Raw genomic sequence first — 18,112 nt, 5'->3', positions numbered from 1 at the left:
CTCCATGTGGTGGCTGGGAATTGAACTCAGGACCTGTGGAAGAGCAGCCAGTGCTCGTAGCTGTTGAACCATCTCTCCAGCCCTTCTGTAATGTTTTAGCACCTGATATTTGCTTACTAAGATTATTTTGAAAGACCTGACTTCAAAATATGCATGTGTCAAGTGTTTAAGCTAGAATCCACACAAGTCTCACAGAGTAGCCCTGTTGCTGAGTTTACAAGACACTATAGTTTTGTTTTTGTTCGTCAAGTTTTTCTTTACCCCCTGAACTTCTAGTTAAGCTTGTTCAATATTTTGTCATTGATGTCATATGTATTTAGGGGCTGGGGACATGGCTCAGTGAGTAAAGTTCTTTCTGTGCAAGTGTGGGGACCTGAGTTCAGATCCCCAGTGTAATATTAAAACCAGACATGGCAGTGCTGCAGGCCAGTAACCCCAGTGCTGAGCTATGGAGGGAGATCCCCTGGAGTGACAGATTGTTGTGAACGGTCTGAGGGGGTGCTGAGAACTAAACTCGGGTTCCTGCAAGAGTCTCAGCTCCTCACCCCCAAGACTTGGCAAATTCTTGAATAAAGTGAATATATTTAGAATAAGTTTTTTATCAGCTTTTCAGAGTGAAGTGATGGCTTATGGGGATAGTTTTGCATGTGCTTCTGAAGCTTATGTTTACTCACAGAAATGCTTGTTGCTTACCAGGTTCTCTTTGTTACTTGCAGCTCTGAAGTGTATAGATTAAATTTAGAACAAGGGCGGTACCTGAATCCTCTCCAGACAGATGCTGCGTGAGTACCTCAGCCCTACTGCTCTATTTATTTTGCCCAGGAGATGGAGCCAGAGGCTCGTGTTGTCATCAAGTAACCTAGTTGCGGTCCACCAGCATCCTGGGCCATCATTTAATAGGATATCATTGACTATGCTTTTAGTTGGAACTGAAGGTGTTGTTCAGTTTCTTTTTTCCCCCTAACACCGTCAGTCCAGTTTCTGTACTTAGTATACATAAGGCCCTTGGTTTGCTGCTAAGCAGATACATAAATGAACGACTCAGGGTTTTTTTGGTTTTTGTTATTGTTGTTAACAAAAAAGATTTGCTGAGAAGACCAAATGACTCCTTAAAAGTTTAAGTTCTCATACAAAAAGACTTAGAAATTAATCCCAGCACGCAGGAAGCAGAATTGGGTAGATCTCTGAATTTAAGGCCAGCGTGGTCTACATAGCAAGTTTCAGGTCAACCAGGGCTATATAAAGTGACTAACTTTTAAAAATACAGTGTATCATTTTTACCTGTAATACTAAGTTTTCTTAATATAAAAGTTTTTGGTACTTTTCTTTTTTGAAATCAGCTTTCAGTGACATCTGGTTCTGGCAGGGCCAGTTCTGTCTCCATACACTGGGATAGGTGGCCTGCCCAGGGTCCTGCAGCTTCCCTGGGATAGGTGGTCTGCCCAGGGTCCTACAGCTAGGTAGTCATGGGAGCTGGACTCCTGCCCATCTGTACTTACAGAACTCGAACTTTGCCTTGTCTCTATGAGGTGTCTGAGAGGAGAACACAGAGTGGTAAAACTTCCAAGCTGGCCAGATGGTTTTGTTCTGCCCGGGCTTAAAATACTTTTAATTTAAAAAATTTGTAACTTCATAATACATTATTGCATAATAAAAAATTACCTGCTCTTCAGCTGCTTGACTTCTTGTTCATAACCTCTGTTATTTATTACGTATCCTTTATACGCTGGACACTGTTGAACATTTTGTTCTTTAATTTAATCCTCACAATAACCCATTGAGGTAGGTCAAAATTCACTTCAGTGAGTAAGAAAATGAGGCTTTGTTTGTACTCCCAGGTCTTGAGATTGCCATAGTGATGGCCTGTGTTCCTAAGAATGCAGCATTGCCTGGGAGGAAATAGAGGGGCCTTTCTTCTCATGGTGGAATAGTATTTCAGAGGGAGGACTTCTCCTGTCTGGCATCCAGCAGGTACGGTCACCCTGGGTATCAGGGCCTCAGGTGGCTATGAGCCAAGTCCTTAACTGACCCATGTCTCGATGCATTTCGTGTAGCCAAGAGCCTTGATCGTGTCTGTCTGCAGCATTTGGTGGGCTACAGACTTAGAAGGTTTGTCGGGTACCTCTTCCCTAACTAGATGGCCCCTAACACTGCTTTCCTGTGTTTGCTTTCCTGTTTTAGGGAGAACAATGTGTGTGACATAAATGCAGTGCACGGCTTGTTCGCCACAGGAACAATAGAGGTAGCACCTGTTGATTTCGTTTTTGTAAATGTGTTTTCACTTGTTTGCAGTTCCATTTTTTTCTTTAAAACTTTTAACATTTATTTGTGTGTGTGTGTGTGTGTGTGTGTATTTTTTGTAAACGTGTGCACACTTGCCACAGTGCTTATGTAGAGATAGGAGGGCAACTTACTGGAGTTGATTTTCTTCTTCCATATGAATCCTGGGGATTGAACGCAGGTTGTCAGGCTTGGCTGTGAATTCCCTTACCCGCTGAGCCATTTTGCAAGGCCTACAGTTCTGTTTTTATTCAAAAACGATTTTCTGGGACCTGGAGAGATAGTTCAGCAGTTACAAATGTGTATGACTCTTATAGAGGACCCAAATTTGGTTTCCACCTCCCAGGTAAGTCAACTCACAGCTGCCTGTGATTCAAGCCCTGGGGGAGTCTGACACCATCTTCTGGCCTCTTTTGGCACATGCACCCACAGACTCATGCCTGTGCACAGGCATACATATACATGCAATTAAAAATAGACACCCGCCTAGCATTGCGAGGCCTAGGTTTGGTCCCTAACAGTGCCTAAATCAGTGAGCCAATCAATTAGTCAAGCCAGTTAATCAAGCCTCAGCATTTAATTTCTTAAAAAATATATATATATACCTTTAGAAATGTTGAAAACAGCCAGGCGGTAGTGGCATTCGCCTTCATCACAGCGTTCAGTAGCAGAGGCAGGCAATCTCTCTGAGTTTGAGGCTGGCCTAGTATACATACTGTGAGTTCCAGGACAGCCAGGGCTAAAGAAATGTCAAGGGTTAAGAGCACTGACTGCTCTTCCAGAGGACCTGAGTTCAATTCCTACCACTCATATGGCAGCTCATACCTGTCTGTGGCTTCAGTTTCAGGGGACCCGACATCCATAGCAAAAACTCCAGTGCATGTAAAAAAAATAAATTAAAAAAAAAGGAAAGAAATGTTGAAAACATAGTTCAGGGTTTGCATTCTATACCCCCACTTTCTTATAAAAATGTTATATTTAAAAAATGTTTTCTGAGCCATTTGAAAATAAGTCATGAATATTATGACATTTCATGCCTAAATATTTAAAGTACAATTTTTTTCCCCCGAGATAGGGTTTCTCTGTAGCTTTGGAGCCTGTCCTGGAACTAGCTCTTGTAGACGAGGCTGGCCTCTAACTCACAAAGATCCACCTGCCTCTGCCTCTGCCTCTACCTTCCGAGTGCTGGGAATAAAAGCGTGAGCCACCACCGCCCAGCTTAAAGTATAATTCTTAAAAATAAGGATTCAAGGGACTGGAGAGGTGGCTCAGAGGTAAGAGAGCACTAACTGCTTGTCTAAAGGACCTGAGTTCATTTCCCAGCACCCACCTTACAGCTCACAACCATCTATAACTCCAGTTCTCTGGGTTCCAGCACACTCACGTACATAATAGGCAAAACACCAATGCACATGGGGCTTGAGAGATGGCTCATCAGTTAGGAACATTGCCTTCTTTTCCAAAGGTCCTGAATACAGTTCTCAGCAACCACATGGTGGCTCACAACCGTCCGTAATGAGGTCTGGCACCCTCTTCTGGTCTGCAGGCATACACGCAGACAGAACTTTGTATACATAATAAATAAATAAATATAAAAAAGTGCACATAAAGTTAAATAAATTATTAAGTCCTCATCTCAAAATATCAAAAAATAAAAAGTATAAAATAATATGGACTAAAGCAAAGACCTATTTTATAGCCTTAGCTACTCGGGACACTGACACAGGAAGTTCACTTGAGCCCAGGAAGTGAAGGCTAACCTGGGTAACAGAGTAAGGTCCTTATTCAAACAAACAAACATTGAAGACCTTTTTCATAAAACCACAATATTTTTATTATCACTAAGAAGTTTAACATTACCGTGATGATTGTTATAAAATACAAATGTCTTTATTACTCCTTTACGTGGGAGCCAATCCAAGGCTCATGTGTGTAGTTGGTACTTTTTCATTGCTTGTTTCGTTAGTGATGAAAGCAAATCACCTCGCGGTCAAATATGACAGTGCCGAGATTATAGAAAAGCTAAGTTTTGATTCTCCGTGAAATTAGTGGTAATAAATCTTTAATTTTGGTAAATGTTTGAAATTTTTCTAGTAGCAGCTTTTACTTAAAGTTGGTTTTTCCTTTGTTTAGGGTCGAGTGGAATGCTGGGATCCAAGAGTGAGAAAAAGAGTGGGCGTGTTAGACTGTGCATTAAGTAGCGTCACGGCGGACTCTGAGTGAGTAGCGGAGAATTGCGGCCTGTCAATCAGACTTCTGCTCTAAATCAGCTTGTCGGCATGACATTAACTGCTAGAGGATGGAGCTCTTTGGGACTTACCTCTGTAATTGGTGTCTGTGAGTGCTGTAACTAAACGTTCTTTCCCGTAAAGCTGGGGCAAGCCAGGGAGATTGCCTCTTTCCAACACCACACAGAGCGGCACGTTTCTTTAGCTGCTGCGGGATTTGTCAAGTCTGTTGTAAGAACTGACATTTCAGTTCTACAGGACGGGTGAATTGGGCGGTACTGTTCCTTCAGTTAGCAGGCTGGAAAGTGTGCTTTGAATGCTCTCTGGTGGAGGGAAGCGAGTGTGAGGATGTTTTCCTTGTTCTTTTTGGTCTAATTCCTATACTTAAAACTTTAGAGAGTGGTGCTAACTTGGAGAGAGAAGCCTGCAGCCTAAGTAGTGGGTCACATTAAGTAGAGGAAAGCATCTTTGGGTGTCCCCCCACTTATCAGTGTGGCCGATTTCACAGGCTGGCACTGCTGTCCTGGTATTTGATATGGGTGTATGTCAGATCACCCTCAGGCAGGTCCTTGCCCTGGGCTTATCTGAAGCAGTCAGTTCAGAAATGCTTTCCTATGAGCTCATGGTATTCGCCATCCTCTGCTTCCCCAGTACATCCTCGTGTACTTCAGAGAGAATTGGCACACCCTCTGCTGACATCCATGTGGGAGGGTGAAGTGTCTGATGGTCACAGTGCAGTGACGCTAAGCACCCTTTAAATTACTGCAAAGTTTTCCCACCTTTAGGGTGGGAACTCATCATTCCTTTGAAAAGTTTGTTGGTATGGAACATCTTTGGTCTAAAAAAATTATGAATATTCAGTTAGCCGATGCAGCTCAGTGGGAGTGTGCAAGGATGTGGAGTGTGCGAGGCCATCCATGGAATGTACAGTAAGGCTGCAGGTTTAATTCTCAGTACTGCAGCAACAAACAGTCCAGTGGAAAACAAACCAGGAAGAGCAGAACTAGAAAGACATGTCTTTCTTAATATATGTCTACTCTGTGTTAATAAATAAATTTATTTGTGTGTTTGTTTTAAACTATTACATTTAAAGTGACAGTAGAAGCCGTTACAGTGGTTATCAGCGTCATCATGACGTGGTGTGGGGGATAATGAGCAGTTTTAAGCCAGAAAGTTCACTCCCACATAGCCTAGACTAATGCAGAAGTGCATGTTAAGGTTTGTTGTTGTTGTTGAGGAGCAGGTGTGCATGCACTAGGGCAGGTTCCTGAGAAGGCCAGAGGAGAACTCTGCACCCCCTAGAGCTTGGGTTGCAGGTGTTGTGAGCCACCCAGTGTGGGTGCTGGGAACTGAATTCCAGTCCTTCGCAGAGCTTTGTCCTCCCCCCACAGCCAGCTCTTCAGTTCTCATATTATTTTAACCCATCAACGTAAAAAAAAGAACTAGAAAAATTAGTATATTAGAAAGTAAGAAAGTCAGTTATGTTAAAGATATTTCCTCATTCTGAAGGAAGTAGAGAGGTTAATTTTCTCTCACCCATAGGCATTGGCTTGTCTTTGAATTACTGTTAAGTTGTGTGCTGTGTTCACCCTGTCATGAGCATCATGTTCTGGGTTTGTTTTTCTTCTTTTGTTTATCCGTTTGTTTTGTTTTTGTGAGACATAGTCTTACTCTAGCTCTGCCTGGCCTAGAACCCTGTAGACCAGGCTGGTTTCAAATCGCAGAGCTCACCTGCCTCTACCTCCTGCCCAGTGCTGGGATCAAAGGTGTGTGCCTGATGACCTGAGTTCAGTCCTGGGACCCATGTAGGTGGAAGAGAACTCCACAGGGTTGTCCTATGACCCAGGCACACAACTTTTTTTTTTTTTTTTATGTAAACAGATCTATAGGGATCACTGATAATATGTCTTAAAGCTATTTATTTCAAATAGAAACGAGGCGACACTAGGAGATGTGACCCTAAACAGTATGGAAAATCATCTAACTTTGCTCTTGAGAAATAGGGGAATGAATACGTTTTGTTTTTTTTTCTTTTTCCTTTTATTTTTATTATTTCTATTATTTTATTTTATTGTTTTTTTCAAGACAAGTTTTCTCTGTAGTCCAGACTATCCTGGAATTCACTCTGTAGTCTTGGCTGGCCTTGAACTAGGAGATTTGCCTGTCTCTGCCTCCCCAGTGCTGGGATTAAAGGCATGGACCACCATATGTGGCTGAAATATGGAAATACTTTTTAAAAATAAAATTGACCCAAGGGTAGTCAGGGCTGTTACACAGAGAAGCCTTTTCTCAGGAACAAAAAAAATAGAAATAAATAAAGTTGGCTCACATTTTGTACTGAATTCTCTTGTCTTTTAAAGTTAAGGTGTTTTTCAGCTGTTATAGTTGAGTATATTTGCTTAAAGCAGTTATTTTGAAAATAAATATATTTAGCATAGCAAACAAAAGATGCTAAGCCATTTCCGAAACTGAAAGAATAGCAGTGGCCCACCTGCCATGCAGTAGAGTTTAGCCCACCAGTGCCCCCAGGAACACTGAGAATATTTACAGTTGCGTGATTATTTCCAGAACATCTAGAACTCGGCTTTCTGGGTTAGCACATACATATTCCCAAGAACTTGGGTACATGCTAAATTGTCTTCAGAAAATCTAGTATACATGTGAGCATCTACCAACCTGTGGCTGGGATACTGTCTCCCTGGACTCAGCTTATGCTCCGCCCTAGCAGGTGCTCATTGCTCTTCTTCTTCCTTCCCCATTTTATTGTATTTATTTATTGATCTGCTTCTCATGGGTGGGGTACACCCATGCTGCTTCATGTATGTGGAGGTCAGAGGACAACTTTCTGAAGTCTTCTCTCTCTCCACCCGTGGGTTCAGTTGCCAGGCTTGGAAGTAAGTACCTGTGGTTGACCCCGCTGACCCATCCCTCTAACTCACTTGTCCATATGGGCTGTCCTCCCGGGTTTAAGGGAGTCTTCTGGCTAAGTTTCTATTACACAGTAGACATACAACACCATACCCGGTTTATTTTTAGAAAGAGCTACCTAATTGCTGTCTTGCTACTTAGTAGATAGTGGTTTTGTTTGTTTGGTTGGTTACTTTATATTTGCCAGAGACTTTGGTGAGTTCTTTTCATATAGAAAGGGATGTTTTTGTTGGGTACTTTTATCTGATGTGTTTTGTAGAAGGCTCTCCATCTGTGGCATGCGCAGTGTTCAGCTTTTGAGAATTGTGTCTCAGAGGCATGTTCACTTAGGGAAGGACACATAAAACACCTGCAGATACTCCTTCCTACAGTTGTCAGGAAGGTTTGTTACATCTTTGTGACCTTTTTGTAGAAAGGACAATGACCTCGTGTGTGTACAGTCATGGAAAAACATCCAGATATGGTATACCAAAATGTTAAAAATGGTTTGATTTTTTTTTCTGCTGATTAAGTTTCAAATGATCTTATTGTATTTTATCATTTTTATAAAGATTTATTCTTAGTTATGTGTGTGCACGTGTGTGTGTGTGTACCTGCATATGAAGACCAGAAGAGGGTGTTGGATCCTCTGAAACTGGAGTTATAGAACCTATTGTCTGGGTTCTGGGAAATTGAACCTTGGTCCTCTAGAAGAACAGCCAGTGTTCTTAACCACTGAGCCGTCTCTCTAACCCCTGTGTTTTATTTTTTATGTTTTTTGTTTTGTTTTGTTGTTTTTCGAGACAGGGTTTCTCTGTAGCTTTGGAGCCTGTCCTGGAACTAGCTTGTGTAGACCAGGCTGACCTCGAACTCACAAAGATCCGCCTGCCTCTGCCTCCCGAGTGCTGGGATTAAAGGCATGCGCCACCACCACCCCGCTTATTTTTTATGTTTAGCTTTATATTTATCCTACAAGCCTTGTAGCCTGTCTCTTCTGTTGTTTAATAAACTCTAGAAGGTGAAGAAGATATAAACACTGGACAGAGGAGTGGCTATCATTGTTTTCCATGAGTGATTGATGTCTCTCTGCCTGAGGAAGACAGACTCACTTGAAAACCAGGAAGAGCTAATATGACAGTTCCATAAGTAGGTTAGGAAATAAATATCCATAAGCCAGTGAGTTTGTTATTTATTAGCAATGCCCCAGTAGGAGGAGGCAGTAGACCAAAGTTCTCATAACATTAACCGTGCAGCTACTGAAGAATTCAGTTACTTGAAGAAAAATTGCACTATAAAATGAATCTTGGTGAAATAGGAAAATACTCACATATGAAAAATTATTCTAAAGTTCATTTTGAAGATGACGGAATCTTTGTGGACCAGAGGCTTCCTTCTTTATCACTGCTCAGAGCAGCTCCAGACTGGGGCTTTAGGTGGCAGGAGAGGATTGATGATGCTGTGGGTGTCAACCTGGGCTGGAATCGTGGCCAGCAACATGTGGCCCATGAGGACTGAAAGTAGAGCTGTTGTCCACTTCCTTTTGAGATGTGATCTCACTTTATAGCCCTACATGAGTGCTGGGGTTACAGTCGTGTGTCACCACAGCAAGCTGGTGTCTACTTCTGACCTATTGTCTCTCGTTGTTCCCACCTCGATCTTTTGGTGCTAGTGTCTATTGCTGGTGTGTGAGAATCATGGTCTATAATTGTAGCCGTAACCTTTGTTCTAGCTTCAGTACTTTGGAGATCCTAGGATCTTCATTTAGGTATTAATCTTTTATTTTAGATGAATGAAATTGATCTATTTCATGTTATAAATATTCTTTAATTATGTGTATATGTGTATGTGCCCATGAGTGTAGGTGCCTGCAAAGATCAAAGGTATCAGATCTGCTGGATCTAGAGTTACATAGGTGGTTGTGACATGGGTGCTGGGATTTGTACTTGGGTCCTCTGTAAGAGTAGTACATGTTCTAAACCACTAAGCCATCTCTTGCCTCAGTGAAAGTTGATTTTACATGAGAAGTAAGTATACTCATGCCCCAAGATAAGTTGTTTCCCTGAGTAAATATGGGATGTTTGGGGGTTGCAGGTTTGGCTCATTCAGTGATGTGCTTGTTTGCTGTACAAAGCGTGACTTGGTTCAGATCCCAGCATCCATATGAACCAGTCACAGCAGACTGTAGACCAGGCCGGCCTCGAACTCACAGACATCCACCTGTCTCTGCTGGAATTAAAGGCATGCACACACACACACCCCCGCCCCCGCCGCCCGACTGCTTGTCATATTTGAAGTGAAGATAAATGATGAGCCTGTTATTTAGTAAAAGGTTTGGTCACATAGTCACAGAGAACAAATATTTGCCTTTCAGGATAAACAGCTTGCCCACCATCTCTGCTTTGAAGTTTAATGGCGCCTTGACCATGGCAGTTGGAACCTCCACAGGACAGGTAAATATGTTCAAGGTGGAAATTTCACATGTAAGACAGTATTTTGGATATGTATTGGGAGACACATACTTGGGACAAGAAGTGAGGCTGTTCTCTTCGGCCAGAGTGGAGAGAGTGTTCCAGAATGCCAGAGCCTTCTAGTATCTGAGGATTGGTCTAGGTTCTTTGGAACTGGAGTTGAAGTGGAGTAGTTCTCAGGTGTGTGTGTGATTTTTTTCTAAGCTGTTTCTCTGTGTAACAGCCCTGATTGTCCTGGAACCTGCTTTGTAGACTAGTTAGCCTTGAACTCACAGAGATTCACCTGCCTCTGCCTCCCCCATGCTGATATTAAAGGCATGCAACACCCTGCACACTCAAGGTATCTTCCCCACATAGTACTTAAACTTCATCCTACAGTGTCTGCAGAACTTGCCTTCGTCTTTCCAGTCTGTTTTACGCCTTTCCTTCCTAACTTATCCTTGTAAGTTGTCTGACCACAAAGAGATGAAGGTAGCCTCTAATAGATTTACTGCCTCTCTTCCAGGGCTATGGGAGACCTGTCACCTGAGACTGTGAAACCCAGCTTTCTGGGCTCCCCTGCCTCTAACGATGGAAGTCAGGAGAGATTCTCCTGTCTTGGACCTGCCAGGCTCTTTCTTACTGAGGAATGCACTGGCTCCATTCTCTGTCACGTCACTTGTGGCAGCAGCACCTGCTATGGTGTAGGCCATCATACAGATTTGCTAATTAACAAATGATACACTTAGTGTAGATCTGTAATTATTACATCAGTGTACCTAAAAACTACTCCTGGGATTGAAGTCATAAAAATGTATTCTACAGGCTGACTTTCCTTAACAGTGGATGTGTTTGTTGTGTTCATAGAAGGTTATGAAATACATGATAGTCATTTCAAGTTTTATTTATTTATTTATTTTTGAGACTGTCTCCTGCAACCCAGGTTGTCTTCAAACTCCATATGAACCCAGGATGACCTTGAGTCCCTGATTCTCTTTCCTCTTTCCTTGTCCTAGGTGCTAAGGTTGCTGGCATGTGCCACCATGCCTGGTTTTTGCCATGCTGGGGAATGAACTGCGGGTTTTGTGCTTGTTTGGCCAGTGCTCTCTTAGCTGAGCCACTTCTCCAGTTCCCAGGGTTCCTACTAAAATGTGTTGTTTTGAACATTGCTCATTTGACTAAATTAACTGTTTTACCTTTTAGGTATTGCTATATGATCTTCGCTCAGACAAGCCATTGCTGGTCAAGGATCACCAGTATGGACTGCCCATTAAGTCAGTTCATTTCCAGGATTCGTTAGATTTGGTCTTGTCTGCAGACTCCAGAATTGTCAAGATGTGGAACAAGAACTCCGTACGTACTTTTTGTTGAAATTGTCCTCTGTTTTCCTTGCCTCTTCCCAGTGCTTCTTTTGTTTCCTTTGTGTTTGGAGGTTTGTGTGAGTCCTTGAGAAAGGGGTGCTGAGTACCCATCTGGGAACCAGCAGGTCTGTCACTGTAGGACAGGGCACAACTGTGTTTGAGTAAAGCTGGCATGAGCTTGTCCCCAGTTAAGGAACATCCTAATTGGCCAGCCCTGGATGGCGTGCTTTTCATTTATTTAAGTGCATTTGTGCTGCCATGTGTGTAAGCCAGCCAGAGGACAACTTGAGGACTGAACTCAGATCATCAGGCTTGGCCTCAAGGGTCTCTAGCCCCTCAGCCATCCTGTTGCCCCCGGCATACATTTTAGAGGGATGTTAGAGGGAGAACAATCACTGAAAGAGACTCCACCTGAAGATCCCCCGTCTTTATTTAACTGTCGCCTGCGAGGGTGTGTGTGCTGTAGCGCATGTGGGAATCACAGGACAGCTGGGTGTTGGTTCCTGCAACATGGGTTCCAGGGAGCAATGCAGGTCATCAGGTTGATGCAGCAAACACTGTGATCTGCCGAGCCATCTCGCTGACTCCATCCTAAGGGCTAGAGGCTCACTCACCACCCCAGCAGAATCCTCAGGGCTAACATTGCCTTTCCACGCCAGTGTCACTGCATGACCCGGGTTCACACCACCTCAAACAAGTAGAGTTAGAGATGGAACCTGTACAGTAATTTCATGTCAGTCAGTCTGTCTGTCTGTCTTTGGTGGTGGTACTAGGATTGAGCCCAGGCTTGTGTGTGCTTGGCAAACGCTGTACCACTGAGTTACATCCTCAGTGTTCTTTTTACTTTTTATTTCAAAAGAGGGTGTTGGTAAGTGAATAGTGTTTCCTTAATATTTGGATACTGGGTGGTGGTGGTGCCACACCTTTAATCCCAGCATTAGGGAGGCAGAGGCAGGTGGATCTCTGAGTTGAGGCCAGCCTGGTCTACAGAGTTCCAGGGCAGCCAGGACTACACAGAGAAACTCTTGACTCGAAAAAGGAAAAAAAAAAAAAGGAAAAGAAAGAAAAAAAATTGATGTTTCCCTTCAACACCAAGTGTTAAAAAGTAACAGCAATTCTGCATTGCTGATTTTAATCTACCTTCTTTTTTTAATTATTTATTTAAAAGTTTGTTGTTGTTTTAAGGGCAGGGTCTTATTAGCTCAAGATAGCGTCAACTTTGCTGTGGGTGACCTTTAACTAATGATCTGCTGCTGAGCCTCCAGAGCACATGATTGTAGGGACCTTCCACCTTGCCTAGGCTCATTATTTTGTTTTTGTATTTTTGGTTTTCTGAGACAGGGTTCCGCTGTAGTTTTAGAGCCTGTCCTGGAACTAGCTCTTGTAGACCAGACTGGCCTCAAACTTGCAGAGATCCGCATTATTTTTGTTTTCTTAAAACCTAAGTGTTAGCTGAGTGTGATGGCTCATTCCTGTCATCTCAATGCTTAGGAGGTAAGGTAGGAAAATTAAAGCCAGTCTGGGCTAGAGTTAGACTCTGTCTTAAAACCTGAGAGGACTGAAGGTAATTCCATTATATCAATAAAACAAATCAGATATAGCAGTTGCTTCTCTGTTATATTCTCTCTCTTTCTCTTTTGGTTTTTCGAGACAGAGTTTCTCTGTAGCTTTGGAGCCTGTCTTAGAACTTGCTCTGTAGACCAGACTGGCCTCAAACTCACAGAGCTTCGCTTGCCTCTGCCTCCTGAGTGGTGAGATTAAACGCATGTGGCACTGCCGCCCAGCTCTTTCTAAAAATTAAAGCAATATATTAAAGTTTTATACGTGTGTATGCATGTATATCTGTGTTTCTGTCATGTTCAGGTGCCCCCTTGGAGCAAGAATTACAGGTGTTTGTGAGCTGCCTAACCAGGGTTGTGGGATAGAACTCAGGGCCTTTGAAGAGCAAAAAGTACTCTTAACTGCTGAGCTATCTCTCCAGCTAATTCTGTAGGCTTAAAAGTGTTCTGAGATGGCACTGGGCAGGAGGCCCATGCCCTCCGCACTCACTGGTTAGAGCAGCTACTGGGTCCTACGGGCACCTGCCGAGCTTGGGCAGAGGGCTACAGGCAGCTCAGTCACAGTCCAGCTACCTGTCACTGTAGCTTTTGTAGCCCAGGTTCAATTCCCAGCTGTTTATGACTCCAGCCCCAGAAGTTCCAGCAGCCTCTTCTGGACTCCCCAGGCACTGCATGCACAGGCTGCATAGTCCTACATTCAGGCTAGCACACATAAAATGTAAGTTCTCAAGATCTTATTTTAAGTTTTGCATTTTTTGTCTCCAGAAGTGTGGTGACCTTACTTTCTGTATTCTTTTAGCTCTGTCTTGGTGTTCATAGCTATTCTTGAGATGTATCCATTCTGGTGACTGTAACTTACGAGAGGAGGGCCAGCTTACGGCATTTCTGAATTATTGGAAATATCACCCTGACGCTTGCGGGGGCATTGACTATGTTTTCTGCTTTGTAGACTTTGAGTTTGGAGGGTTTGAGGGTTCTTGGGGGACTTGGTATAGCTTAGACAAATAATTTTTCTGACAGTCCTAACTAATGAAAAACTTTAACTGGGTGGGGTGTGCTTGCATATAATTTCAACACTTAAGAGGCTGGCTGAGTCCGGAGGACCAAGAGTTTGAGGCTGAGTTGGAGTACGCAGTGAGACCCTGAACCAAATGATGATGATGATGATGATGATGATGATGATAATAATAATAATAATAATAAATTTAAGCTCTTGCTGGTTACATTTAATTGTAAAAGTGCATACATTTTTATTTAGAGATACTCTCACTATGTGGATAAGGCTTGCCTGGGACTCACTGTGTAGCTCAGGCCAGCCTCAAACTCACCATCCTACCTCCACTTTCCGAATGCAGAGATTATAGTTGGGAGCCGCCACGGCTGCCTCTTATGTCTGAAAATTCCCAAGATACTGTAAAGAAGGCATTCTCTTGACCTGGCTCCCATGCCGCCTAAGCTAGTGACTTGTTCAGTTTGGATATGTTCTTCTAGACCCCTTACTGCTGCATTCCTGTGCTCCAGGGTCCTGTGACCCATGGATCCCTTTGTCTCTGGTTCTGTGTGCCCCATGTGTCTGTGTTCTTTTCCTCCTTTCCCTGCCCTCTCCTTCCCGCTTCAGTGGAGATAGCTGGGCGAGTTTCACTGCTTTGATGAACAAGCACTTGGCTACTGTTTTTCATGAGCCATGAAATCACCAGCCTGCCTGGGCTCCACCTACTTCTGCCCTGGCAGTACCACATCCTTCTGGTTATGACTTATGGCTGCAAGAGCTGGCAGAACTTGTCAGCATCCCCACTTGAAGACATCACATCGTAATTATGGCAATCGATTTTATTTTGGCATTTTTGTTTCTTAAGACTAAACACTTCCTCTTGACTAACAGATTACCCGGCTCTGCATGACCTGCTTTCCTTGTTTATCCTTCTCGTCTTTCTCCTTGCCTACCTCTTTCTGGGCCTTTTCTCTTCTCTCAATTTTTAATAGTACAACAGACTGCTCCCCACCTTTAAAGTAGGATATGCTAGCCTTCAAAGTGTAGTGACTGATACTTTGTATTTACGGGGCTCCCTGTGGTACTTCATTGCCTTTTGGGCTTTGGTGATGCTGCTTCACAGTTCAGTTTTATCTCTTGTCTTCTGCTGTGCACCCGCATCTCCAATACTTGGAGTCTTCTGTTTTGTTTGGACAGGTCAACTTTCTGCCACCGTTTCATTTCTAAGATGAGAATATTTGATATGTTGATAAGACATAAGATTTGGATCGGGGGATGTTGAGCAGGCTTTCTCTGTGTAACAGCCCAACAGCCCTAGCTGTCCTGGAACTAGCTCTTGAAGTTCAGGCTGACCTTGAACTCACAGAGTGCTGGGATTAAAGGCTTGCACCACCAGTGCCTGGCTGACAAATACGATTTTTAAGTATAAATTCTTTCAATTAGGTTATTTCTTTTATGTACCACTAGGAGGGTTGTAGTCTCCATTTTATTTTCTTTATGTGCCATTGCTAAAAAGCTGTCTTTGATGATCTTAGTAATCCGGATTTGCTTACTGTTTTAGGGGAAAATATTTACTTCACTGGAGCCAGAACATGACCTTAATGACGTTTGCCTCTATCCCAACTCAGGTAGGTGCTCACGTTCCTGTGCTGGAGTTTCAGACTGCATTTACTTCATAAAATAACATTTGGCCCGGTCAGGACAGTGCCTGGGTTTTTCAGGCACTTGGTAGAAGGAAAAGCAGGAAGCGGTTTGGGTGACTCAGGAAAGGGCACTCTCATGACTCAGTGCTCAGCCCGCCCGGCTATTAGTAGAAACTAGCAACAGACTGCATGCAGGCGGCAGGTGAAGTGCTATTTTGGTGTATTCTTTATGTGATTAGTAATAGCATGTGGAAATTGAGGTTAGGGATATAGAGGAGGCTGCAATCACCAGGTAGTACAGATGGTTATAGAGGTTTTGGGATATACTGCATCATGTACTGTTCAGCAAATTATATGATAGGTTTCAAAATTCAGCAACACATTCAGGGCAGATCCTGACTGGGATCTGAGAGAATGAGAACCCTCCCCATCTCAAGCCGTGTCCCCTAAGGACAGGTACATGCAATTCTGCTGGCAGACAGACAACAAAGCCTGAAGTGCCTCATCATGCATGTGGAGATAGTCCCGTGCCAGTGTGTTAGAAGGAATCGTGAGCCAGAGCCACCAAAGGTGGGCAGAGGAGGTTTGCAGGGCATGTGTGGAGGGCAGTCATTGAGTGGGATTAAAGTGGTTCTGTTGTTGAGGTGATTGACTGAGAAGACAACGTGAGAGGAGTAACAGGGAGGGTTGTGGGAAGGTTGAAGTGAACGGACAGTTGGCTGCAGGTGGTGGCATCCCAGGAGTGACCTAAGAACCTGGGCTCCGTCTGTCACCAGATGGCCCACACAGATGAAGGTGGGCTAGCTTGGAACTGCAGCACCTAGGAAAGTAGTGTTCTGTGTTGAGGCAGCGAGCCTATGTGTGCTTCTGACATCTAAGCGATGACATGAGAGGGATGGTGTCTATTTGCTACAGGTCAGCACCTGAGTCTCCTGTGCACCATAGCGTACCTGGTGCAGCAGGCCCTGCGCTGCCCCCAGGCCAGCACCCCGAGCCGTCTGTGTAAATAGCGTATATGATCTCCAGGTAGGCAGGTGTGCTGAGAGAATGTTCTTAGGTAAAGCAGGTTGATCATTGAAGAAGTGGAAGTGTTATGCCCCACCCCCAGGGGACATGCGAGACTGTAAATAGCAGGAACCATTCTGTTAGGAGTGACGGGAGAAGAGTGAATGGAGAAACGTGACAGGAGGGCTTACAGTAATGAAACACCCAGCCTTTCTGACCCTGAGGTAGAGTCCGAGGCAGTCTGTGCTTGCAGCTGGAGCCCGGAGGAAGGAGCAGACCTGCTGACGTTTTCAGTCTGAGTGGAGAAATGGAAGTCGGTCACTTATTTACTGTAACCTGTTTTATAGTCAGGTCAACCTCGCGGTAGAATGTCTGTCTCTGGGATACCAGTGGCTGCTCCTCCTGGTGTCATTCAGCTTATTTTCTGTCCTGTGCTGGACCTGAAGTAGCAGGGAAGGATTGGTTGAGCTTAGCAGTGAGTTCCCCCAACTTGATGGAACTTAGTGAGCTCTGCTAGCTCAAAGAAGTGTGTGTAGGTTAAAGATCATGGACTAGCCGGGTATGGTGGCACTTGGGGGGCAGAGGCAGGTGAATCTCTGAGTTTGAGGCAAACTTGGCCTCTAGAGATAGTTCTAGGATAGCATGGCTACAGAGAAACCCTGTCTTCTGAAAAACCAAAGCAGGTTCTGTGCATCAGCCCTCATTCCAGCAGGTCATCCATACGGGTGATAGAGTTGGTTCCGTGTGTTTGGGAATCTCCTTTGCCATGTGTGGTTTGGATGAAGAATTTTTTTTTTCTGTCAGATGACTTAGAAGAGGCAGTTAGGTATACAACAGCCAGGCCAGTAATTGTTTCACAAGACCACAGTACAGTCATGTGCTGGCCTCGGCCCACTGGCGTGGGCTCTTCGCTGTGCTCAGAGGCTCTGCTCTGCACTGGCTTTACCATACTTGCTCTTCCCTTCCCCTCTGCCCTGTGGTCGTCATCACTAGGTACTTACTCATAGTTTAGACAAGCTAAAACCCCTTTTTGTATGTTCACATACTTATTTTTGGAGTGATTAGAACCTAATCATGACACTTGTTTAGTAATGTTTTCTATTCTGTGCAAGGCAGCTTGGAATATTGAGAAATGATTTTGCCTCCCTGGCTCATTTCCTGGCTCGTATCTGGCTACTCAGGCAGCCCTTTGCACAGCTCCCATGCATTGATCAGCCATTCTGCACAGGTCAGGGCACTGTCAGGCAGCACAACTCTGGGACCCAGTGTGTATAACTACCTGACGCAGAAAGCATGTAAAGATGATGCATGTCTGAGACCCACCCCAGCCTGTAAAAGCAGGATTAGAGGTTCAGAGCCATTGGTAGAAAGAGATAGTGGGCTTTGGACTCAAGAAAGACCTGCCTCAGGCTTTGTTATGCCCATCACGCTCCTCAACTTTCTCCCTGCCATACAAAGCTGCAGCAGACCTCCTGGACTGTGGAGAATGCTCCAGCGGAGCATGACATGGCAGACAGGGCGTTTGCACATGAAATCTCACAGTGAACTTACTGCTCCCTGTGTCAGTGAGAAGCTGATGGGGCAGATATTTTCCTACTGCTCCTCTTCCCAGAATGTCTGCCCTGAACCATTCAGAGTGGGACTAAAGCTATGTGTTTCAGTGCAGAGCTTTTCAAATGTGGTTGACCAGC

The 18,112-nt window shown here is 44.1% G+C and overlaps 1 protein-coding gene across 1 annotated transcript in view; it reads left to right on the top strand.

Annotated features, from left to right (window-relative positions):
• Nucleotides 1-18,112, top strand: part of Nol10 (nucleolar protein 10) — an 83,028-nt gene that overhangs the window by 9,609 nt on the left and 55,307 nt on the right. Inside the window, exons 7-12 of the mRNA XM_048439764.3 lie at nucleotides 717-782; nucleotides 2,182-2,242; nucleotides 4,414-4,499; nucleotides 9,787-9,865; nucleotides 11,066-11,215; nucleotides 15,335-15,401. Of these exons, the coding sequence (XP_048295721.1) occupies nucleotides 717-782; nucleotides 2,182-2,242; nucleotides 4,414-4,499; nucleotides 9,787-9,865; nucleotides 11,066-11,215; nucleotides 15,335-15,401 (509 nt within the window). The remainder of the gene's footprint in view (nucleotides 1-716; nucleotides 783-2,181; nucleotides 2,243-4,413; nucleotides 4,500-9,786; nucleotides 9,866-11,065; nucleotides 11,216-15,334; nucleotides 15,402-18,112) is intronic.

The sequence above is a fragment of the Myodes glareolus genome, chromosome 6 (assembly GCF_982192425.1).
Source record: "Myodes glareolus chromosome 6, mMyoGla1.1, whole genome shotgun sequence".
Lineage (NCBI taxonomy): Eukaryota > Metazoa > Chordata > Mammalia > Rodentia > Cricetidae > Myodes > Myodes glareolus.
Note: the sequence above shows the minus strand (reverse complement) of the source record. Positions and strands in the feature narration are given on the sequence as shown.